The following is a 26288-nucleotide window of genomic DNA, read 5'->3' as shown; positions in this document are numbered from 1 at the left end:
ACATCATCACATCTCACCTATGGTCTATATAAGCTGCTTGTTTTAATTCCAGCGTGTGACTTTTCCGCCCCTTCTCTGAACTGGAGGGCCCAACAGGGAGTTGCTTTGCTCAGATAAACCTGTTCTTTTACTTTTTTCAATTTGGCTTGATATGGCTTAGTGTGCTGGTGGAGAAACCAATTGGGTCATAGAAAACCTATTAATCAAGACATACTATATCACAAATATGTGAATGAACATATTTGTTGTGGAATATGTTTTAATTAGGCAAAGATGTGTTACATTTGTTTATGCTGTGGAATATTACTTTAGTGGTGTAAGGTGTGTTACTTTTCTTTATGTTGCATTTGTTTAATTATGTTAATTAAAGATGTGTTGCATCTGTTTCACCTGCCTGCCTAAGGCCCCTGATTGTTCTAATAAGGAGCTGAATGGTCAATAGCTAGACAGGAGAGGGATAGGCAGGGTTCTAGGCAGGGAGAATGAGTAGGAAGAGAAATGTAGGCTCCAGTGAGAAAAAAAAAAAAGGAACAGGTATGTACAAAAAAGAGAAAGAGATACTCTCAGGCCAAGAGGCCAGACAGACATGGAGACAGCAGGAAAAGTAAGATATAAAGAAAGAAAAAGGACAGCCTGGTCTACAGAGCGAGTTCCAGGGTAGCCAAGGCTGCACTGAGAAACCCAGTGTCGAAAAGCAAAAATAAACAAATAAAAAGGTAAAAAGCCCTGGGGCAAAATGTAGACAAACAGGATAAGTTGTAGGAGCTAGCAAGAAAAGGGCTAAGCTAGGGCTGAGCATTCAAAACTAATAATAAGTCTCTCTGTCGTGGTTTGGGAGCTAGTTGGTGGTCCAAAAGAAAGAGCCAGATATATGCATTTCTCAGCTCAGAACAAACAACAAAGAATTTCCAGAATATTTCAATTATTTATTGTGAAATGATGACTAAAAATTTGAAGTTAGGGCTGATTGAGGAAACACAAAATCGGAACTCCGTGCTCCCACTTTTTTGGGTATGTAACTGATGTTAGGGAAAACCAATTTGATAGGAACCTCTAATTTGACCTGATTGTACTGGAAAGGTAACAGGAAAGATAATGTCTTTGAGGTGTTTGACTAAGTGAGCTATTGGGAATTTCTTTACTGTCAGGAGGTCACACATTTAAATAGAGCCAAGGCAATTTTATAACTTTTGTTATACAATTTTATAACTTTTTGTTATATAACTTTTTATTACACAACTTTATTTTTTATAAACAATTTCATAATTTTTTTTCCAAGACAGGGTTTCTCTGTGGCTTTGGAGGCTGTCCTAGAACTAGCTATTGTAGACCAGGCTGGTCTCGAACTCACAGAGAGAGAGATCTGCCTGCCTCTGCTTCCTGAGTACTGGGATTAAAGGTGTGCGCTACCAACGCCTGGTTGTATAAGTTTTTTGTACATACCTGTTATATGTAGCTCAATTTGTCTTGAAGTAGAGGTAAATTATTCTTGGGGAAAGAAAAATATATGATCCTAGATATTTTTTCTTCAAGTCAACTGTCTTATTTAGATAATTTTTTTCTTTTTTTTTTTAAAGAGAGAGATCGAGAACCAAGACTGGCACACACCTTTAATCCCAGCACTCAGGAAGCAGAGGCAGGTGAATCTCTGTGAGTTCAAGGCCAGTTTGGTCTATTCATCAACTTCCATGCTAGTTGGCTACACAGTGAGATTCTGTCTCAACCAACAAAGACAAAACCAAAATAAAACAAAGAAACAAAAAAGAACACCAAAAGCCACTCAAAAGCTTGTCATGAAGTGTTTCAGGAGAAACATCCCTTAGTTTCCAGGTTTTAGTTTTGGTTGTTAGGTGACAGGCCCTCTATGTAGCTGAGACTGGGTTGGAATTTATGATCCTCCGTCCTTAGCTCTCTGAGTAACTAGATAGCAGGTGTTAGTTACCATGTTCAGTTTTCTAGGCCTTATTATTTTTTTTTTTCCAAAGATAAGGTAATTTATTTAGGACTGCTGGGAATCTAGTCAAAAATTTTAAGCATGTTAAACATTCATTCTTTTTTTGTTTTTTCGTTTTTTTTTTTTTTTTTTTCGAGACAGGGTTCCTCTGTATTGTTTTGGAGGCTGTCCTGGAACTCCCCTTGGTAGTCCAGGCTGGTCTAGAACTCACAGAGATCCACCTGCCTCTGCCTCCCAAGTGCTTGGATTAAAGGTGTGTGCCACCAATGCCCAGCTAAACATGCACTCTTACCTATGAGCCCTGAAGGTGAGTTTGTTTGTTTGGTTTTTCCAGACAGGGTTTCTCTGTGTAGATTTGGAGCCTATCCTGGCACTCGCTCTGAAGACCAGGCTGGCCTGGAACTCACAGAGATCCGCCTACTTCTGCCTCCCCAGTCCTGGGATTAAAGACGTGCATCAATGCCTGGCCAGTTCTGACATCTTGAGACAAAAATTCATTATGTATCCCAGGTTGACCTGGAACTCACTGTGCATCCTAGGCTGACCTAGGGCACATATCAGTCTTCTTGCCTTAGCTTTTTGAGAGCTAGGATTGCAGACTTAGTGACAGAGATATGATTGCATTAAAACAAGACAAGACAAAACAAAACAAACAAACAAACAAAAAAACAAGACTTGTAGACTGTAACATGTGTCTGAGGCATAGAGTGCTTGCCGGGTGGTGTAAGGTCCATCAGTGAAGACAATGAACAGGAAGAGGAGGGACAGTAAAAAGCACATCAATCCGTACCAGGTACCTGTATGTAAACTGTACAGTACAATTTGTACTTGCACTATATACAATAAGTACCTGTACTATGAAGTCCCGGGAGAACTGTGCATACCTCGCCTTGGTATAATCTTTACTGATGACTTGTTCCTACCTACACTAGTCTGGCTAAGGTGGAGTTTTCAGGTGAGCCCACAGGCTTCAGGCCCAAGGTAAAAGCTGTTTCTCATTTCAGCCTTGTCAAGCTAGGAATGATTTGATTGCTCCTGAATTTTGCATATGTCAGCATAGCAGAAGCTTAGTCATGCAAATCCTTGTCACTTAGCCTGTCCCTAGCCCAGGAAGTCATTGCCGTGTTTTCATATATTCTCTGTGTTTGGAGCTGAAAGCACCCTTTCTTTTGTGTTTAGAGAACAGATGTCAGGACCTGTTTAAAGAACATAACCCAGGGAGTGAAAAATGTTTTTCTGCTTTTGAAAAGAAGGAGACTCCAGGATAACGAGTTCAGTCTGCCAGTTTGTCTTTTCAAGGAATATTTTAACTGTTTCGGGACCTCCCCACACCTACCCTTTTAAGTATCTCCCTCACATTGCCAGTGAAGGCCAAAGTCATTTTGGTCTAAGTTTCTTTTGTTGTCTCACTGAGAAGCCATATATAAGCCAGTCTTTCAAGGATTGAGACTCCCTTAGAACTCCAGGGCTCCGTGTTAAGTCATCATTTATCGAACAAAGAGCACACCAGGGAAGCTGTAATGGACACATTTATTCTGAAGATTTTCACCAGGATGAACCCGTTAGTGCTCCAGGAAAATCAGCTGGGGAGGTGGCCAGGGCGGCAGAAGACATATGCCTCTCTGAGGAAGTGCAGGTGACTGACTAGGCAGGCCCTAAAGAGGAAGCAGGTGAACAGATGGTTCAGGATCCCCATCAAATGTGATTTGGAGTAGGATGATGGTGACCTTGCCCAACAGGAGGGTGGATAAAGGTCACGAGCTTATTTGCACACACCTGGCAACCATTTGCAATATTTGTCTCTGTCAAACTTCTGGTTAGATGAGAGCAGTGTGTTCTCAGCCAGGAGAGGTGTGGTCTCACACTTTTATCTTAGGAGACAAAGTTATTGTGGCCAAAGAAGATAAGAGGCAACTGAACTGCAGTCAAAAACACTGCAGCTGTGCTGGGTATGGTAAGACACCTCTCTAATCCTAGCACTGTGGATGCAGAAGGAAGGGAGTCTGGAGTTCGAGGCCAGCCTGGTCTATGTGATGAGATCCTAACCCATCCTGTGTTTGCTCCTTTCCTTGGTACTGTGACTGAGCTACTGACAGAAACAATGTAAGGAAGGATTCATTTTGCCTTGTGGTTTGGGAGACTACACTCCAGCACGACACGGGTATGGTGGGGTTCATGGTGGCAGGAGCATCTCACATGGTGGTTCGATGTCCTCACATCTCAGTGGACCAGGAAGCAGAGAGCTAGACCATAGCTAGAGGTAGCCTATCAGTCATAAGGCCTGGCCCTCTAGGGACTTACTTTCCCCAGCTAGGCTCTACTTCCTAAATGTTCCACAACCTTCTAAAATCCCTACCAGGTGGGAACCAGGTGCTCAAACACATGAACCTGGCAGACATTTCATATCCAAACTATAACCCTTTGCCCCACAAAATACCCTGCAAGGAAACAAAGCAGAGAACTGAAATATGCCTTTTTAAAATTTAAGTACATTTTTAAAAAATTTTCTTTTTAGGACACAGTCTTTCTGTGGATACCATGTTGGTTCTTTCTGTGTATACAATGTTGGCTTTGAACTCGCAGAGAGCTTGCTTGCCTCTGTCTTGAGAATGCTAGGATTAAAAGCATGTGTTGCCATGCCCAGATGTTTGTTTGGTTTTTGAGGCAGGGTTTCATGTATTCCAGCCTAGCTTGGGACTCAGTGTGCCTGAAGATGACCCTGATCTCCTGATTGTCTTGCCTCCTCCTCCTAAGTGCTAAGACTGTAATTATGAAGGACTATGCTTAGTGGGACACACTTTTGAGACTGAGACAGTTTTCTTTGTACACGCTAAGAGACAAATATTTAGATTGACAGGTAGTTTACTTAATGTCTCAACTTGTCTCCAGTTTATCAATGATTGCATTACAGCCTGGCATTGTGTTACATTCCTGTAATCCTTACATCGAGGAGGTAGAGGAAGGAGGATCAAGAGTTTGGGAACCTCAGTTACATATGGAGTTCAAGACCAGCATGTGCTACATGATGAGACTCTGTCTAAAAACAGCAAAGCAAAGCCAGACACAACAGCTCTTGACTATAATTCCAGTACCTGGGAGGCTTAGATGGTACGATCACCATGGTTTTGAGCCCTTCTGGGGCTACAGAGTGAGAGTTTATCCCAACAAAACAAAACAACAGAAAGTATTTCATTAGAGTATCCCATTTCTTTTTTATTGTTATTATACAATGTAAATTTAATTTATTGGTTCATTCATATGTTTACTTAATGAGTAAAAGTTTTTTTCACATATTATGTACCACATGGTACAGGAATATGCATTGCAAAGACTAAATGAAGGTTACAGCCTCAGCACTCCCCCAAGAGTCCCAGCTGAGAGAGCCTCCCATATTGTAGCATGGGCACTCAAAGTCTATTTGTACGCCAGGGATAAATACTACCCAAGGCCCCATAGATTACCTAGGCCTCCTCACTGACACCCACATTCAGCGGGTCTGGGCCAGTCCTATGCTTTCCACACAGCCATCAATCTGGAGTCCAAGAGCTCTGCCTTGTTCAGGTCAACTGTTTCTGTGGGTTAAACCAGCCCACTCTTAACTCCTTCTTTTTCTGTTTTAAATTTTGTTTATTTTATTTGCCTGTGTGAGGGCATCAGATTCCCTGGAAGTGGAGTTATAGACAGTTGTGAGTTGTCATGTGGGTGCTGGGAATTGAACCCAGGTCCTTTGGAAGAACAGCCAGTGCTCTTAACCACTGAGCCAACGTTCCAGCCCAAACCCGCACTTTATATTACCTTCCTTTCACTCCATGAGAGCTGTATTTCACTCTTAGAAGCTTTGTAAATCAGCCCCCACCTACAGTAGAGGCCTAGAAAACAGACAAAATACCCAGTGGCACTATGAAGATGAATATGTGTAATAACTTCTTAAAAAAACATTTTTTTAAGCTTTGTAATGCACTGTGTGCTAACTGAGTGTTATACTTGGGAGAAGTTACAGGAAGGAGCAAGGCCAAGTTTGGACCCGGAAGCAAGCTTGTGTCTTTCATTATTCCCTCAGGTGTCATCTGTGGGAGTCCCACAAAACTGTGACCATGGCATCCTCCTCTCGAGAACAGCAAAGGTAGAGGTGTCCAGTCCCTTCTCACGGGTCCTGGTGAATGCCCCCCTTTGTTCCTGGGATACCATCAAGCAGATGATCTCAGGGGCATCTACATGAATCACTGTCCTCGCAGAGACTTGTTCCAGAAGCTTCCTGGGGGAGGTATGTAGGCAGGGCAGGAAGTCCGTGGACAGTGAGAACCACATCTGGTTACCAAGGTAGCCAGCTGCCCTTCTCCCCAGCCTCTGGTTTCTAAACCAAAGGAGGGAACATGTGTCTATCTTCAGAGCTTCTGGCAGAGTGAGTGGGGACATGAAGCTGGTCTCTGCCCTGGGGAAACTTATGCTCTAGACAGAATCTGAGATGTGCACTTGAGGGAAATAATGATGAGGTAACTCACAATTTCTCTGCCTTTGAGAGGAGATCAAAAGGGTTGTGGTACAATGACTCGCCATGTTGGTGCCTGTTTGGATTGCCCAAGTGCTCCAGGGAGTCATTCTGACTGGCGTGGAAGAGGAGCCAGGACCAGATTTTAGTGGCTCTTGACCTCCACTCCCTGCCCTGCATTTGTTTCCTCATCAGAAGTCTGAGAATTACAGGCCTAGATATCTGACTCACCAGGATGTCATAAAGATGAGTGAGACATCGAGGTCCTGTTCTTTCTGCCCTTTGACAGAAAGGCACCCCTAATGATGAATGTGGGGTATCAGTGCTGACGACAGCAGTTTCAGCTTGGCATTTCATAGGCTGCAAAACTTAATCCACTCTGTCTAAACATGGAAATCCCATAACTCTGCCCAAGTCATCTCTCCACTAATCCACTTAACCCCTGGCCAATATATAATCTAAATATTTAATCTTGTCTCCTTGTTATCTGTGTTTATTCCATGTTCACTTATGGTCTGAGTTTTCTTCTCTGTTTATCCATTTTGATGAAATAGAGTTTAATTGAGAAGCACCTCCAAGAGGAGGTGTCTCATTCATTTCTTCCTTTCCTGGCACCTGATACATCATAGATGTGTGAAGCTGATGTGTAGGCCCCTCTTAGAGTCTCTCTCTCTCTCTCTCTCTCTCTCTCTCTCTCTCTCTCCCTCTCTCCCTCCCTCCCTCCCTCCCTCCCTCCATCCCTCCTTCCCTTCCACCTCCCTTCTCTTTTCTCCTTTTTCTTCTTATTTTGGAAAGTTCAGATATATATATATATATATATTTTTTTTTCTACTCTAGAAGAATCTCATTGTTTCAGATGCCCACCTAATCCTGGCCATGCAGTATTACAGGTTAGTTGGACAAATGATCTTTGGCCATACAGTGAAAAGGATAGATTATAACAAAGGAAGACTAGCCTAGGAAGGAGACCTTGAGTCTGCTTATGCCCATTCAATGAACTAGTAGTTGAGTCATTTAACGGCTGTTTCTACTGGATCTGGTGGCACAGGCCTGTGATACTCAGTAGGCTGAAGCAGGAGGACCATGAGTTCAAAGCCTGCTTAGAAACTTATTGAGACTCTGGTTGAAAATGAAAAGGCATATATGTATGTATGGTTGAGGATGTAGTTAGGGGATGGGACATTTGCTGAACAGATGTTATATCCTAGTGCCATTGAGAGAGAGGGAGAAAGGAAGAGGGGAGAGGTGCAGGAGGGAGAGAGGGCCAGAAGGAGACTTTGAAGCTGGGAAGATGGCACATAACCATAAGTGTAATAAGTTTCGTTTTTGTGTTTTAAGAAATGGGCCTTTTTAGTTTTCTCATCTGTTGCATGTGAACTTCAGCCTGCTTTGGCTCTAAAATTTTGTCTATATTTGAAGGTTATTGTGCTAATTACTTTTTATTGTTGTGACCAGAATACCCAAGAAAACAGTTTAAGGTGGTGTGTGTGGTTGTTTTGATGCACCTTTGCAGAGGGTCCAGTCCATGGTCTCTTGGTTCCATGTGCTTGGGTGGACATTACGTTGCTTGGAATATGTAGTGGGAAGGTTTTTCTTAACCTCATAGTAGACAAGGAACAGAGAACAGAGAAGAACTGAGGACCAGGGATACTGTTCACAGGCATGCCCTCAGGAACAGCTCCCCCCTTTGAAGTCTGACCTCTTTTTTTTGTTTTGTTTTGTTTTTTTTTTTTTTACAAAAGTTTATTTATTACAATGTACAACAAGCTCCAAGATAACACTTCATTCTAGCTGTAGGTGGCAAAGATGTTATAGTAGGGAATCCAGATGTTTAACAGGCTCCAGGATGACACTTCATTCTAGCTGTAGGTGGCAAAGACGTTATTCTGGCAGGGAATCCAGATGTTTAAATAGGAAGGGAAGAGGGTCACCATCATCTCAGGTATGAGATGTTTAAAGAGGAAGGGAAGAGGGTCACCATCATCTCAGGTATGAGATGTTTAAAGAGGAAGGGAAGAGGGTCACCATCATCTCAGGTATGAGATGTTTAAAGAGGAAGGGAAGAGGGTCACCATCATCTCAGGTATGAGATGTTTAAAGAGGAATGGAAGAGGGTCACCATCATCTCAGGTATGAGATGTTTAAAGAGGAAGGGAAGAGGGTCACCATCATCTCAGGTATGAGATGTTTAAAGAGGAATGGAAGAGGGTCACCATCATCTCAGGTATGAGATGTTTAAATAGGAAGGGAAGAGGGTCACCATCATCTCAGGTATGAGATGTTTAAAGAGGAAGGGAAGAGGGTCACCATCATCTCAGGTATGAGATGTTTAAAGAGGAAGGGAAGAGGGTCACCATCATCTCAGGTATGAGATGTTTAAAGAGGAAGGGAAGAGGGTCACCATCATCTCAGGTATGAGATGTTTAAATAGGAAGGGAAGAGGGTCACCATCATCTCAGGTATGAGATGTTTAAAGAGGAAGGGAAGAGGGTCACCATCATCTCAGGTATGAGATGTTTAAAGAGGAAGGGAAGAGGGTCACCATCATCTCAGGTATGAGATGTTTAAAGAGGAAGGGAAGAGGGTCACCATCATCTCAGGTATGAGATGTTTAAAGAGGAAGGGAAGAGGGTCACCATCATCTCAGGTATGAGATGTTTAAAGAGGAAGGGAAGAGGGTCACCATCATCTCAGGTATGAGATGTTTAAAGAGGAAGGGAAGAGGGTCACCATCATCTCAGGTATGAGATGTTTAAATAGGAAGGGAAGAGGGTCACCATCATCTCAGGTATGAGATGTTTAAAGAGGAATGGAAGAGGATCACCATCATCTCAGGTATGAGATGTTTAAATAGGAAGGGAAGAGGGTCACCATCATCTCAGGTATGAGATGTTTAAATAGGAAGGGAAGAGGGTCACCATCATCTCAGGTATGAGATGTTTAAATGGGAAGGGAAGAGGGTCACCATCATCTCAGGTATGAGATGTTTAAATAGGAAGGGAAGAGGGTCACCATCATCTCAGGTATGAGATGTTTAAAGAGGAAGGGAAGAGGGTCACCATCATCTCAGGTATGAGATGTTTAAATGGGAAGGGAAGAGGGTCACCATCATCTCAGGTATGAGATGTTTAAAGAGGAAGGGAAGAGGGTCACCATCATCTCAGGTATGAGATGTTTAAAGAGGAATGGAAGAGGGTCACCATCATCTCAGGTATGAGATGTTTAAATAGGAAGGGAAGAGGGTCACCATCATCTCAGGTATGAGATGTTTAAATAGGAAGGGAAGAGGGTCACCATCATCTCAGGTATGAGGAACAGCTTACTTTTTGCCAGATTTCTTAATTCCAGCTGTGCCCAGGGGCCCCTTCCCCGAGGCCTTGGCTTTCAGCTCCTCCAGTTTCTTCTGCTCCTCCTTTTGTTTCTGCTTGAAAGCCTTATCTTCCTCGTCCATCTCTTTGGCCTGCTTCTTGGGCTGTTTCAGGGGCTTCTTTTTGCCACCTTCACGGCCCGACATGGCGCCCACAGACAGCCCTTTCCCAGACCCTGAAGTCTGGCCTCTTAATATTCCTACCATCTTTTAAAAAAGTACCGTCAGCCAGGAAGTGGTGGCACACACCTTTAATCCCAGCATTTGGGAGGCAGAAGTAGGTAGATCTCTGTGAGTTCGAGGCCAGCCTGGTCTATAGAGGGAGTTCTAGGACAGGCTCCAAAGCTACACAAAGAAACCCTGTCTTAAAACACCAACCAACCAAACAACCAACCAAACAAACAAAAAGTACCATCAATGGGACCAAGCATTAAATATGAGCCCTGGTGGGGACATTTCACATTCAAATCCAATTAGTCACAGTACAGGGAAAGTTTCCAGCAGAGGAGAGCGTCATCAAAGATATGAGGAGAGTGTCACCAAAGGCAGGAATGAGTGCCTCTTCCCACCTTCACCATTTCCACTCACAGGCTCAGGGGCGTGGGTAGAAAAACGGGGTGTCTGTTCCACTGCTGGCCTCCCACTCACTCACTCTCTGTCCCTTGCAGGCTAGACGCGGGCTGCAGATGTCTGTTCACTCCATCTGTATCAGCTCATATTTATCCGGTGCCCCCGATGCAAGGGCCTAGAGTCACCTGGGGGAGGTGTGTGTGAGTCCTGATGTTGGGGAGCAGGCCCCTCGCCTCGCTATAGCCTACGGATGAGCTGTATTTTTACTCCTTTGCAAACGTCAAGCATGTGGGAGGCAGAAGGAGAGGGAAGGAGATCCTAATTTATTGCGTAGTCATGTTTATTTTCACTCTTGGCTGCTCTAGGGCATTTTTCTTAATGTATCAGGGTCACAATTTTATTGACTTCAAGGATGCTTGAAAGCCCTGTGTGTGTGTGTGTGTGTGTGTGTGTGTGTGTGTGTGTGTGTGTGTGTGTGTGTTGGGGGGGGACCCGAGTTTCTCTTGCTTTAAAAAAATGTTCACTAAAATTTTTATTTTGAACCTAAGCCATTCTGGCCAAATTATGACTTCCTTCTCACAGACCAAAACCCTCACCACAGTCCTCTGTTTATTACTTTAATTGGCTTAGATAAGGAGTCAGACCTGACCTGACTTAGCACTTCTACAAGAAGTACCCTTAATCATTTGCCTTACAGCGCCACACTGGTGGAATTCCTCTGTGGTCTTTAATAATAGGAGTTTGGTAGATAAAGAGAAAGAACAGTTCCAGCCACTATCAACCCAGTCTTTGGTCAGGCCTGTGTGCAGCAGTTTATGTAAGGAAAATAGGATCTCTATTTTAGAGCCCAGGAAACTAAGGTTCAGAGAAATGAGCTATGTAGGCAGATTTTTCTTTGGGCTGCTAGCTCAGGAAAAACAAAAACCAAAAACCAAAACAACAACATGGAGACTAATTATTAGTTATGAATGTTCAGCCTTAGCTTAGGCTTGTTTCTAACTATCTGCCTCCCCAGGGTTTTTCTGTGTAGCAGCCCTATCTGTTCTGGTACTAGCTCTTGTAGACTAGACTGGCCTCGAATTTACAGAGATCCTCCTACCTCTGCCTCCCAAGTACTGGGATTAAAGGTGTGTGCCACCAACGCCTGGCCAGGATATGCATTTTAAAATGCATGTATTTATTTATTTTGTATCTGTATGATGCGTTGGGCAAATGCATGCCAGGGTGTGCTTGTGGTGGTCAAAGGTCAGTGGAGTCAATTCTTTCCTTCCACCTTCAGCCTTTAGCTGGTTTCTGGAGACTGAACTCATGTCCTTATACTAAATCTGTGCATACACGGATATAAATACGTGCACCTGAAGGGAGCAGATCCTCACTCAGCCCCCTGCTTTAGCAGCCGTGACAGGCTGCAGAAAAGACCCAGCAAAGCCGGGCGTTGGTGGCGCACGCCTTTAATCCCAGCACTCGGGAGGCAGAGGCAGGCAGATCTCTGTGAGTTCGAGACCAGCCTGGTCTACCGAGCGAGTTCCAGGACAGCTTCCAAAGCCACAGGGAAACCCTGTCTCGAAAAACCAAAAAAAAAAAAAGAAAAAAGAAAAGACCCAGCAAGATGTAGCTCTCTGACTCAGCTCATGTTGCTTAGTTTTTGGCCTTCTGATCTAGCTGAACCTGCCCTAGTCACTAGGTCAGATGCCCTCCACGTGGCAAGGAATCAATCAGAAGTTAGCTGGTGGGCTCTGGATGTGCTTTACAGCAACAGTGTGGTAACAGTGACTTGCAGAGCATGCACACTCAAGGCTTGCACAAACACACTCACACAATACACCAAGTAAATGTAATAAAAAAAATTAAAAAGATTAAAAGAGTTGCATGCTTCAAATGGTGGCTCAAGCCTTTAATCTCAGCACTCAGGAAGCCCAGGCTGGTGGATCTCTGTGAGTTCTAAGCCAGTCTGGGTTACATAATGAACAACAACAACAAAAAAAAAACCCAAAAGAATTGCATAGAAGTATTCAGTGAGAGTACTTCTTTTTAAATTTTGTTTTTTGAGACAAGACTTTTCTGTGTACCCCAGGCTGTCCTGCAACTTACTCTGTAGACCAGCCTGGTCTCAAACTCACAGAGATCCACCTGCCTCTGCCTCCTGAGTGCTGGGATTTTATTTATTATATATATAAAGTCCATCCTGTTTTCCAGTCTAAGTGCATCCTGTTTTCTAGTCCTGGCTTACTGCCCCTGCCTTGTCCCACTGACATCAACATCTAGCACATCTCTTCTGCCTGGGGTTTTTCCTACTGTCCTGTAAGCCTGCATATAAGGCTGCTCCCTCTCTACGAGAGAGAGAGAGAGAGAGAGAGAGACAGACAGACAGACAGACAGACAGACAGACAGACAGACAGAGACAGAGAGAGACTGACCAAGACCTCTTTGCACTTGCAATAAAGACACACAGGTGTGGCACACACACACACACACACACACACACACACACACACACACACACACACACACACACACACAAACACACATTCTCCTGGCAAAAAAGGTGGCAGACACATTCTCTTAGCACAAATGGTTGGACGTCTTGTCTTTCATTTCCCGATATCTTGGACTTGTTTGTGGAGCAGACATCACAGATCCAAAGAGTTGTATTCAAGCAGTCAGTTTTGCCCTTGCTCACTGAGCCATCTTGAAAGCCCTCTTCTCTTTTCTTTTATGAGCTAAGGTTTTGCTATGTAGCCAAGGCTAGACTTGGTGTTTATCAGTAACCCAGAATTGTAGCGCCCGTACTGGTGCTACACTTCTCAGTGATCCAGGTGAGGGCCTGAGGATTTAAATGAAGACAAAAGACAGCAGCTAATTCTTGCAAGGAGAATGGCATTTATTGTAACAAGAGTGGAGCATTCAACACCAATAAGCAGGCACAGTGGAAAACTAGCAAGGTCAGAAGCTCACATTCCCAGGGCCCTCCAACAATAAGGATGAGTGGATAACAGGAATTCAGACAACAAGGATGGACAGAAAACAGGAACTTGCATACAGGCTTTATTGGAAGGAGGGGATGAGAGGTAATTGCTAAAAGCTCCTAGTCACAGCTGGTCAGCAGACCCCAGTGGGGGATGGGTCCAACACAGAATATCTTCAAATTTGTGTCATTTCTCTTGTCTCAGCCTCATAACAGCTGACATTACAAGTGTGTGCTTCCATGCTGGGATTGAGAAGTTTGATTGACAGTTCCTGTAGATGAGTATATACAGCATCGTGTGGAGGAGTTGAGACTCCAGCCAAATCTCACAAAACCTATACTATAGGCTTTTAAAATGAGAAGTTAGATGTTCAAAGCCATCCTGACACTGAAAGCTTGTATTTACATCCTCCAAAGGAGGATGAGCCTACTTGGGAGTTAGGGCAGCAAGACGACTCAGAGGGTAAAGGACCTGCTGCCAAACCTGATGAACATAGTTAAATTCCCGGGTCCACTGTGGGGTACACACATACTCCCAACTCCCCTCAAATAAATAAATGAAATGTAATAAAGTCTTAGGCATCCAACACAGACTAATAATGCTCCTCATTCTTTATGAGGGTGAGGACCCCTTGTTAGTACCAAAGAACTTAATGAGCCTTATGCGATGGTCATTATAATCTTAATTATCTCATCATTGGCAGCTACTTGGAGTGAGTATGGATTTGGAATGTCCTTGTGATTACTTTGCAAGGATCCATGTCACATGGTAGAAGCCACTGGAGAGAAAGGAACCCTACTTTTTCTTTTATTTGAGGATTTCATACAGAAGTATATTGTAGCGATCGTTTTGGCTACCGGGCTACAACACTTCTCAATGACCCGGGCGGGCCAAGGGCTAAGGATGTAAATGAAGACAAAGACAGTGGCTCATTCTTGCAAGGAGAATGACATTTATTGTAACAAGAGTAGAGTGTTAAATACCAGTAGCAGGCTCGGTGGAAAACTACCAGTGTCAGGAGCTCACGTTCCCAGGGCCCTCTGGCAAAGGATGGGCAGACAACAGGAACTTGAACTTAGACAATAAGGATGGGTGGAAAACAGGAACTTGCATTCAGGCTATACTGGGAGGAGGAGACAAGAGGTATTTTGCTAGAAGCTCTTGGTCACAAGCTAGTCAGCAGACCCCCATGGGGGAAGGGTGCAACAATATATTGTAGTTTCATCTTTTTTTTTATCTCCCCCAACTCTGTGTCCCTCACTACTCCCCTCAAATTCATAATCTTTTATTCTGTATTTATTTTTGATTCACCCCCACCCTTTCTGAATTCAACTAGTGTTGCCCTTATTTGTGTTTTGTTTTGTTTTGTTTTATTTTACGAGACAGGGTTTCTCTGTATTGTTTTGGAGGCTGTCGGTCCAGCCCGGCCTTGAACTCATAGCGATCCGCCTGCCTCTGCCTCCCGAGTGCTGGGATTAAAGGCTTGCGCCACCACCGCCCGGTGTGTTGCCCTTATTTGTATATGGTTGTGACTGACCTCTTATGACCGGGAGGTGTATGTGTGTGTGTGTCTTTCTAAGAAAGGGAAAAAACAAAACAAAACAAAACAACCCTCCAACAAAAACTAGTTTCCTCTCTCAGTAGCCTTGACTATTTGGAGTTCTTCATCTATGGGCGAGGGCTTGTGAAAGTTTCCTCCATCCTGTTGGTGTGGCCTTTGCAGGCCTTGTGCAGGAAGCCATGTGGTTGAGAGTTTATGAGAGCAGCATGGCTGTTGTTTTTTCGAGAAGATGCCCATAGGGCTGTCACTAAACAAATGCTTTCAGGCTCTTACAATCTTTCAGCCTCCTCTCCCCTAATGTTCCCTGAGCCTTAGATGTAGGGGTTGTGTCACAGATGCCCCATTTGGGGCTAAGCATCCCATAGTTATTTATTCCCTGCATTTCAAAAGGTTGTAGACATCCATAATATTGTCTGTGTGCTATAAAAAATAGTTTATTTGATGAAGGGAGATATCACCAGCCTTACACTGGGGTTTTTGTGGCTTAGTCTGTGGCTCCTGGTGTAGTGGATCATTATACTGTTGTATTGGGTAACTGCATTAGAACTCTATCTATCTATCTATCTATCTATCCATCCATCCATCCATCCATCCATCCATCCATCCATCCATCCATCTATCTATCTATCTATCTATCTATCTATCTATCTATCTATCCTGAATCTATCATGTATCTGTCTGTCTGTCTATCTATCTATCTATCTATCATCTGTCTATTTGCCTGACTATACATGTATTCTAAAATAAGTTTATAGAATAATATGCTTCCCTCTGGCTTTTCCAAACATCCTTAGTGTTATTCCCTGCCCCGCACCCAACTCCCTCTCCCTCTGTATTAGCCATGAAGTTAGGTCTTCCCCCATTTTCTGCCTTTCGTCTTCATGACACTGGTGTCCTGCTATTCCTCCACCCTCACTGCCCCCTAACCCCAGGCAGTGTTCTACTTTATTGGCTTCTATGGTTATTCCAGGCTATACACTCAAATCTAAAGCTTTGGATTTAGGAATCACAAAAAAAGAAGGAACGCGTGGCAATCGTCTTTCTGGGTCTAGGTTATCTCACTCAGTACAGTATTTTCCCATTCTATCCATCAACCTATGAATTTTCATTTTTCTTTACAGCTATAGAATTCCATTGTGAAACTTGAGTGGGGTCTCCTATACCAGATTTAGTGCTCTTAGTAAGTGGATTCATGGTGAGTTGCTTTTCCTGATTGATTTATTCTCCTTTGTATTTGCTAACTTTGAGGTCATCATTGGGAACTCTGCCTTGTCAACTTCAAAATAAATTATGTAGAGATAGAAATGAATTTCTGGATTTGCCTGGTAACATATTCCCTTTTTTCCTTACCTGTGTTTTCTAAGTTTCCCATTCTTTTTTTTTTTTTTTGGGCGGGGTGGGGGGGGGGGCAAGTTCATCGGCCTGTCTGTGCTTCGGAAACGCTTTGTGAGTAAGCACATCATTGGCATCAAGGACCACGAGTCCATCCAGATGAATGTGGCTGAGGTTAGTCAGGTCACGGGCAGGTTAATGACCAGTTTGAAACCTATGCTATCTGTGGGGCCATTCACAGGATGGGAGAGCCGGTCTATTCTCCCTTTGGCTAATGCTCACAAAATTGTTTCAAAGAACTTGTGACCAGAAGAGATCAGAGAATATTTGTCATAAATAAAAGTGAGAAAGTAAAAGTAAAACAAAACAACAACCAAACCAAACCAAACCAAAAAAACCAAGCAAGCAAACATTGAGTATGGTTTGATGTTGCTGTAATCTCAACACTTGGGAAACAGAAGCAGGAGGAATCTGAGTTTGAGGTCAGCCTGGGCTACAGAACACCCTGCCTTAAATAGCAGAGAGAGAGAGAGAGAGAGAAATAGAGAGAGAGAGAGAGAGAGAGAGGGACAGACAGACAGAGAGAGAGACAGACAGACAGACAGACAGAGAGAGAGAGAGGGAGGCCAACTCAGTGATGTTTGAGATGATTAATATCCTAAGTTAATCATTATCCAATGTATACATGTTCTGTGGTATCACACGTACCTGTAAAGATGTACAATTATCTATCAATTAGAAAACATATCAACTTTAATTTCTCTGCTTGGACTCTGTGGGTTTCCCCCCTGCCATCGTCCTTCTTCTGTGCTGATGCTAATAGGAACAAGCATGGTACTAATCACGATGTTTGTGTAAGACCGCAGTGGCCTGGAGAGGGATTGTATGCCCTGAGGGTACACTTGGATCTAATGGGGTAAGACTGGAGAACATGTCTGTGGCTTGCTGGATGTTGTGGAAACTGTCTACCAAACTGATCTGCTTTGTGTATAAAAACAATAATTTACCAGGCAGGGCTTTTTTGTGTTGTTATTGTTATTGTCTATCAAGCTGAGTAGTGGCTCAGCCTGAGCTCAGGGACAGCAGGGGAGTTGACAATTGGGACAGCACAGGGCATGGCTCACCTCAGCTATTCTGGCTCTGTAGGAGGTGGGGGTGGGGTGGGTGGGGTGGTGTTTGTGTGCGTGGTAATCACAAGAGCAACTTGGCCTGTGTGATGGCCTGCCTACCCCAGCCTGGCTGTTTTCTCTCTGTTTGAGGGATAAATGAAACTGTTTACTCTGTGCTGTTGGTTAACTCTGCTCTGCTTTCCATCATCCAATGTATGTAAACTTGGTGTCTTAAGTTCTTTGGCCAGAGAGTCACTGTGTGCTGGAATAAGCACACTCATGGGAGTCGTTGCATGACAATTGTAACACAGGGAGTTTCCTATTTTCTTTGACTTATGCAGCTCAGGGTAGATCAAGGAGGAAGATGGGAAGAAATGCTAGCACAGTTTCTCCCTGGGTCAAGTTTCATCCACTGTAGGTTTTTCCAGTCAGGTCATGGCTTGCAGTGCCAATATATCTTCTTTATGTTTTGTTGTTGTTTTGACACAGGGTCTCCTGTAGCCTTTGTTGGCCCCAAACTTGCTATGCAGTTGAGGATGACCTTGAACTCCTGATCCTCCTGCCTCTACATTCCAAGGGCTGGGATTACAGGTGAATATTGCTGTAATCAGTCCAGTTTTGTTTTGTTTCTTACATTTATTTATTTATGGTACACGTGGAGGCCTGCGGGAGTAAGTTCTCTCTTCCTACCAAGTAGGTTCTGGAGATCAAACTCAGGTCGTCAATCTTGGTGGCAAGTGTTGTTATCCAATGAACCATCTCACCAGCTTCCCCCAACCCCCAGAGAAGCTCTTCAATTTCAAAAGAGGCTCCAGCAGTCACTAGATCTTAGCACTGAGTTATATCCCCAATCCCAATATAGCTGCTCTTCAACCCCAGTGAGATCCATGTTTGTAACATCTATGGGCATGCTGGCTTAAAATTCAGTGGACGAGGAATTGGAGGGATGATGCAGTGGTTAAAACCACTGGCTGCTCTTCCAGAGGATCCCAGCTCAATCCCCAGCACCCCAACACAGGAAGAAAAAAACGCAAAAGAAAGAAAAGGATATGAGGGCTTGGCATGTAGGTACAGAGCAAGTGCTCAGCTTAGGTGAGGGCCTAAGTTTCATCTTCAGTATGCAGGATCTCACCGGCAGCTTCTTCAGACTTTAGAAGTTTTGAGGTGTAACCCCCAGCAAGAGGCCTTCCCATGTCCTGACTGGACCTCTTGCCTCTTGGATGGTGAGTCACAGCAATGGAAGGGGCCTTTCGAGGCCCTTCCTTCCTGTTCCAAGGATTAGTGTAATTAGAACCCGGCCTGCTACAGCACTCTGACATTGTCAGATGAAAAGTGCTAAATGAGCGTAAAATTTTATAACGGTAATGGAATCAGAGCAAACAGCATTGTAATAAATGGCCCTGGCTGCTGATACTGCATTTAAGAGCTCCCTCTTTATTGTCTCGTCTTTACTATATGTGATGAACCGAGGTGATTAATAACAATGGCAATAATTACTAGTAGGCATTTTTATGCTTTCAAGGGGTTTTACAACTTGTTTGTTATGTAATCTTTAATCTTCACAGTGGCTGCTCTGCTAAATCAGTATTGTCTTGTTTTTGTTTAAAATGCTTCTGGTTTGTTTTGTTTTGTTTGAGATAAGAGTCTCTTATAGCCCAGGCTGGCTTCCAGCACCTTATTTAGCCAAGGATAACCTTGATTCTTTTTACTCTATCTCCTAAGTGCTGGATTTACAGGTATGCAATACCAGACCTGGTTTTTTGGGATGGTGGGATTTGAACCCAGGGCTTTGTATGTGCTTCAGAGAAATCTAAAGACCCAAGAGGAGGGAAGTGAGGTTCTCACCTTCACACAGCACATCAACATGTTTAGGCTTGAGTTTGAATAGCAAAGCTGTCAAATGAAGCGAAGGAGGAGAGCTAGCTGGTGGGGTGGGGCCACAGAGGATACCCTACAGGGCTGGGTGCAGATGCTGTTCTTTGGACATGAAGCACTGAAGCCAGGCTGCCTGGTGAGCAAAGGGGAACTTGCTGCAGACTGTGGGTCTGTGGGCGCTGTCTCAGACCTGGGTGCTCTGCAGACTGTGGGTCTGTGGGCGCTGTCTCAGACCTGGGTGATCTGCAGACTGTGTGTGTGGTTACCTGTATTTCTCTCACTGGTTCTTCACATCTGGATGAGGCGGGTCAAGGCAGGTTGGGCTTTATGTGGCTGCTAATTGGGTGCTATAAGGAACACACCCCAAACTTGTAGTGTCAGCAACTGTGTATTGCATAATCAGCTGCTTCCAGTGCCCACTTGGGGATTGGACCGTGATAAGCAAGTGCTGTTGGTATCTTTGAGACAAGCATCATGTCAATTACACTGTGGATGGCCAGATTTATGTGCTTTTTGGCAGTGCTGCTGAACTATTAATCATGTCTTATGAACAGCCATGTAAACCAACAGCGGACAGCACATCCCATGGAACATTCTGGCAAAAAAATATCAAATTTCTCCTTTATTTCCTGCTAACGTCTAAGACACTGAAAATGAGACTGTGTATAGAGAGACCTTAAGCAATAACCAATTGCTAGTCTTCCCTCACTCTCTTCCTCTCCCTTACTCCCTTCTTTCCTTCCTTCTCCCACATTTGTTACCCTTTCTTCCCTTTCCTCTTGCTCTCTTTTTCTCCCTCCCCCTTCCCTTTCTCTCTGTTTCTCTCTCCTTCCTCCCTCCCTCCCTCCCTCCCTCCTTCCTTTCCTTCCTCTCTCTTTCTCTGCCCTTCATTTCAGTCTTTTTGTTGTTGTTGTTGTTTTTGAGATAGGGTTTCTCTGTATTGTTTTTGGAGGCTGTCCTGGAACTCTCTTTGAAGACCAGGCTGGCCTCAAACTCACAGAGATCCGCCTGCCTCTGCCTCCTGAGTGCTGGGATTAAAGGCATGTGCCACCACGGCCAGGCCCATTTCACAGTCTTACTAAGTAGCCCAGGCTGGCTTTGAACTCACCATCTTCTTGCCACTGTCTCATGGTCAGTACAGGTGTGTACTACCAGGATTGGCTTCTCCTTTTGATTTCTTTTCTTTTCTTTTTTCTTCTTATCAAGATCTAGCCACGTATTCTGGCCAGGGAGCACTGCTGTTCTCACCGGCATCAAGAAATGGTGTATCTCACATAAACACACATTTCTGTTTAAATGACAAGCTGAAGGATACACAGGGATTCACAGCTTCCCTTAGTCCATTACATTGTCTGTGAGAAGGACCAGACATGTGGATTTCTTATCACTTGCTAAGCTACCTATGCAACAAAGCGCAGTGCATCTAATATCATCATTAAATGTCGTCAGGCTAATGTGTATGACTGTTTTGAGCTTTATCACTAATTGCTGTGTTAGCATGAATTAGACAGTGAAGTAATTAGAAGCCCAAATGCAGCTGTGTCCTGTGGTGCCATTTCTGGGGTGCGCTGCATGCTTGTGTGCATGGAGTGAGAGGGTCTGCTGTGGGAACCAGCTGGTCCCCTCTTCCCCATATACCCAGACAGTCTCAAACTGCTCACTAAATCCCCTGGCTACCTAAGACTTTTCAAACACGTGAAGGGGGTAGTACCTTTTGTCTTACCTTTTTTTCTTTTTTCTTTTCTTTTCTTTTATTTCTCCCTCCCTCCCTCTCCCTTCCCCCTATCTCTCTGTCTTTTTGAGACAAGGCTTTCTACTAACTATGCAGTCCAAACTGGTGTCGAACTCATGGCAATCCTCCAGCTTCTTCCCTTGAGTGCTGAGATTATGAGTTTGTGCCCCATGACTGGCCAGTCTCTTTCTTTCTGTCCCTGTCCAGTCTCCTCTCTCTAGGATCTCATGAATTTCCGGATGGTCTTGAACTCACTGTGATTCAGAAGACACTTCCCACTTAACATCTAATCCTCCTGCCTATACCACCCCTCTGTGCTTGGCCGGCTTACTTTAATGCTTCTCATTTATTACTTCTGTGTGCATGTGAGTACCTTCAGAGGCCAAAAGAGAACAATGGATCTTGGAGCTGGAATTGTAAATTGCCCAATGTAGGTGCATGTACTCTAAACCACTGAGTCATCGCTCCATCAGTCATGCTAGGCTTTTGACACCTTTGCCTTCCTTCTTCTCTTCCTCTTCCTCCACTCCCCCCCCCCCCTTGTCTTCTTCTTCTACTCCTTTTTTGTTTTTTCAATACAGGGTTTTTCTGTGTTTCCCTGGCTGTCCTGGAACTCATTCTGTAGACCAGACGGCCTCAGACACATAGAGATCCACCTGCCTCTGCCTTCCTGAGTGCTGGGATTAAAGGTGTGCGCCACTACCACCCTGCTTTTTTCTTCTTGAGACAGGGTCTGTATATGAGGCTTTCCTTGAACTCACTACATAGCAGAGGATGATGTTGAACTCCTGATTCTTCTGCCCTTCTGCCTTCACTTCCTGAATGCTAGGGTTGCAGGCATGTGTCATCACGTCCTATTTTATGCTGTGCCAGGAGTTGAACGCAGTGCTTCATGCCTGCTAAGTGGGCATTCTACCAAATGATACCTTTTCTTTTTAGGGTGTGGCTGCACCCATGATGCAGCTGACTTTTATCCTTGTAGGCTTCTGCACTGCAATGCTGAGGAAATCATGTAACAGCCTCAGGGAAAAATTGCCCATGGATAAATTTTTATCTCCGGAGGGGTGACTACAGCTTGTTTGATTCATCTGGCAATTTAATCACTTCTGCCTGGTCATGGAGTGGAGAGGGACAGGGAGACTAGTTACTACTACCTATTCCCATTGCCCGTAGAATGTCTGTGCACTGAACATAGTTTTATTCATCCAACATTTAAAAGAAATATGGTAGATTCATGCGTGTGCCTGCTCATATCTGAACAGCGTTTCTGGTGGCTTTAGTACTTGTCCTCAAGGGGTTGGCATAGCTCACAGAGTTGTCCCCCGCCTGTGGTAGGGACGAGGGAATGAAAAAGACTCTGGGCTGCCGCCTGACAGTTTTGACAAGCCTTGTCAAATTCTCATTCCCAGAGGTGCCTCCTGCCCATTAGGAGGCTGATTGCTTATGGGGGGAGCCTCTCGAATTCCAGCAGAGACAAGATCAAGGCCTAGCATACAGCATGAACACCAGGCCTCTCTTTCCTTGACCAACAAATTTTGATACAATGGCTTGTCAACAAATAGGCCTGGGGCGGGAAGATAAAGAGTCGTCATTTGGAAATAAATGCTGTTATTTCTCTTCACAATTTGTAACCTCTTTTCAACTCTTTCCTTCCCAGCACCCCCCCCCCCTTAATCACCACATTTTGTACACCAGCAAAAACACTCACGCTGCTGTATCTGGACAGCTTCCAGCAACACTGGTGCACGAGTGTTTGTTCCTGGTGGGGCCCTCTGCCTCTAACCTTTCTAAACATCTCATCCTCACTGTAAAAAAAATATTCCTGGTAGTGTGCAATCATGTCAGAGACAAATCAGAAGCCCCACGTGTGTATCTGCCTGAAATGTGGAGAAGATGCTCACATCAAACATGATGACCTGATCATTTCATATTGCAAATGTGACCTGACATGTCGCTGTGTACCCTCCCCCCCCCCAAAAATGGGCAGTTATTATGTGCCAAGAATCCATTGAATTTGGGCTGGTGAGATGGCTCAGTGGGTAGAGACACTTGACACCAACAAATCTGGCATGCCGAGTTCGATGTCTAAGATCCACATGGTAGAAGGAGAGAACTAACTTTCCTATAAGTTGTTCTCTGACCGCCACATGCTTACCATGACATACACTCCCCATTAAACAAGAATCACTTAAATGTGTCTATTTCTTTGAGACAGGGTCTCTTTTTTTTTTTTTTTTTTTTTTTTTTTGGTTTTTTCGAGACAGGGTTTCTCTGTGGCTTTGGAGGCTGTCCTGGAACTCGCTTGGTAGTCCAGGCTGGTCTCAAACTTACAGAGATCTGCCTGCCTCTGCCTCCCGAGTGCTGGGATTAAAGGCATGTGCCACCAATGCCTGGCTGAGACAGGGTCTTATACAACCCAAGAGGCTTCAAACTTGGCATGTGGCAGAGGATAACCTTGAGTACCTGATATATTCTTGCTATGTTTTCATTCATTGCTGTCCTTTAAATCCATACTTTTCCTGTCTTAGGCTCCAGAGTACTGGGTTAACATAGTACTCAATCATGCTAAAAATATTAATTTAAGAAGCAGGCAGAAGCCAAATGAGGTGGCAAATGCCTATAATGCTACTTTGAAGGGTCTTAATGGAAGACAATGGAGACTTGCTAGAGAAGGAATATGTGATAGGCATCTTTTATTTTATTTTATTATTATTGTTATTAGTGTGTGTGTGTGTATGTGTACATGTGAGTGTGTGTGGGTGGACACACTCAGAGGACAACTTCTAGAAGTTGGTTCTCTCCTTCCATCGTGTATGTCTCAGGTGTCATAGCCAGGCTCTCAGACTCGGTACCAAGTTTTGTTTGTTTTATTTTTGAGTTGGGGTCTCACTCTCTCTCCCCCAAGCTATTCTCAAACTCATGTTGGTCCTCACGTCTTAACCTCCCAAGTGCTGGAGTTAAGGGGTTCGTCACAATGCCTCACCCAAGCTCTCAGTTTTAATGACTGTGTATTTCTATGAGTGATTTACCAAGTTCAGTCTTGGGTTTCCAATTTGTTATGCTATTACAGAGGACAGAATGATAATAATTTAGTTAAGATCTTGATTGGTCTTACTTTTTATCCTAGTATTGGGCAACCCTTCATTTCATGAAGAAGAATAAACGTTCCAATGAGTGGAGCAGAAGCTTGGTGTGTAGTCAGAGAAGGGCTAGAGATTGAAGCAACAAAACCCAGAGAGATTGGGCATTTCAAAGTCACGTTCCTTGTAGACCAGGGAGACCAACCTCAGAAAAACAACTCATCAGTGAACCCCAGGGTCCTTCAGTCTATGCTTTTTGTAAAAGGGTTGAGACAGGGACTTCCACGTCATGCCAATAGCATGAGCTGGTGTGGGAACCTGGTTTCCACTTGTCCTTGCTGCCCTTTCACTTTATTTTTTACAGCCTGGTGATACAGAACTTTTGTGTGACTCCATCTTAATTCTTAGCCTGATGTATTGGGGCCCAGCTAAACTCCTAACCCCAAACTGTGGCTATGTGTGAGTTTAATTAGCAGTTGACTCTGATGGAGCCATATCCATAAGGAAGCAAATTATTCATGTGTGCAGATAGTTCAAATGCTCTTACAAATGGTGTCAGTTTCATTTTAGTGTGCAGAATTAAAAAAAACAGTAAAAGTCGGTACTGAGGCAGGAGGATCAGAAAGTGAGCCTACTACATAGTGGATTCAAGTTCTAGCGATACATAGCAAGATTCTGTTTCATAAAATAAACAACAAAATCAAAGCAAATAAAACCAAGAACTTGAAATATAGTTCATGGGTAGAATAATACCTAGTATGTTAGTATGTATGAGACCGGGGTTCAATCCTCAACTAGGAAAAATATATATATGTATGTATGTACGTATGTCAAAATCATCCGAAATCCTGGATTCAGGATTGAAGATGTAGCTCATTGGGCAGAGTTCTTATCTAACATGTAAGAAACCCTGAATTTAGCCGGGTGTTGGTGTTGCACGCCTTTAATTCTAGCACTCGGGAGGCAGAGGCAGGTGGATCTCTGTGAGTTCTTGGCCAGCTTGGTCTACAAGTGCTATTCCAGGACATGTTCCAAAACAATACAGAGAAACCCTGTTTCAAAAAACCAAAAAAAAAAAAAAAAAAAAAAAAGAAACCCTGAATTTGATCTCCAGCACATCATAAACCAAGTGTAGGGACACACACCTATAATTCCAGTTCTCTGGAGTTGAAGGCAGGAGGATGAGACGTTCAAGGTCATCCTCCACGGCAGTGATTCTCAACTTCCTAAGGCTGCAATCTTTTAATATAGTTCCTCGCATTGTAGTGACCTAATCATAAAATTAATTTTTAAAGGTTTATTTATTTATTATGTATACAGTGTTCTGTCTGCATGCATCCCTGCATGCCAGAAGAGGGCGCCAGGTCTCATTATAGATGGTTGGGAGCCACCCTGTGGTTGCTGGGAACCGAACTCAGGGCCTCTGGAAGAGCAGCCAGTGCTTTTAACTTCTGAGCCATCTCTCCAGCCCCATGCAATTATTTTTGTTGCTACTTCATAACTGTAATTTTGCTACTCTCCTCATAATTTAAGTATCTAATATTCAGGATATCTGATATGTGACCCCTGTGAATGGGTCATTTTACTTCTCCAAAGGGGTCATGACCCATAGGTTAAGAACCTCTGTTCTAATACATAGTGAATTTAGGGGACTAGGGTGGTTTACATGGTATCTTCCTAAAAGAAAGAAAGGAAAGAAGGGAGGAAAGGAAAAGGGAGAAAGAAAAAAGAAAGGCCTAGGTTTACATTTATGAGTCTCCACTTGCCTAAGAGCTTCAGGCTTAGTAGTTTAGAGTGTAGTTCATTTTTTCTCTTACGGACCTATCTTACTTCTGTCAGTAGCCCATTCCAGGAAAAGCTTGTGACTTTGAACCCAATCCTTTCTTCTCAAGGATTCTTTGTCTTATCAGCACTATATTGCCTTCTTACTCAACATCATCTATTCTGCAGGTGACAGGCAAAACTAGACTGGGAAGGTAGTGATTGACCAGTTATTCTGTAACAACCACTTCATATGGTTTTGTCTTTATTTTCCTGTCTCTTGGTATTGGGGTCAGCATGTCTGTCATTTGACAGAAGAGGAGACTGAGACCTGGAAGAGTTAAGACCTACGTGTCAGAGAAATGGTTGTTGAGATAATAGATGTCAACACTGGAAGATGAAACAGCAAACAGAGCTGGTGTTGAGTCATCCAAGTAAAAGGGCCACTGGTCTGGTGTTGAAGAAATAAGGACACCATCTTTCCCAGGAATG

The 26288-nt window shown here is 43.8% G+C and overlaps 1 protein-coding gene across 1 annotated transcript; it reads right to left on the bottom strand.

Annotated features, from left to right (window-relative positions):
* Positions 1 to 9712: 9712 nt before the first annotated feature.
* LOC121143768 (translation machinery-associated protein 7-like) lies at positions 9713 to 9988 on the bottom strand. The gene has a single exon (XM_040756213.1). It carries the CDS (start codon positions 9955 to 9957, stop codon positions 9763 to 9765), a length of 195 nt encoding a protein of 64 aa, XP_040612147.1. The 5' UTR covers positions 9958 to 9988; the 3' UTR covers positions 9713 to 9762.
* Between the last annotated feature and the right edge of the window lie 16300 nt (positions 9989 to 26288).

This window comes from Mesocricetus auratus, unplaced genomic scaffold (genome assembly GCF_017639785.1).
Source record: "Mesocricetus auratus isolate SY011 unplaced genomic scaffold, BCM_Maur_2.0 Super-Scaffold_100013, whole genome shotgun sequence".
In the NCBI taxonomy this organism is placed as follows: Eukaryota; Metazoa; Chordata; class Mammalia; order Rodentia; family Cricetidae; genus Mesocricetus; species Mesocricetus auratus.
The sequence above is the reverse complement of the archived record's forward strand: the minus strand, read 5'-3'. Positions and strand labels throughout refer to the sequence as shown.

What these genes read in the sequence shown, in the direction of transcription:
- LOC121143768 (XM_040756213.1), bottom strand. Translation starts at nt 9,957, where the DNA reads ATGTCGGGCCGTGAAGGTGGCAAAAAGAAGCCCCTGAAACAGCCCAAG.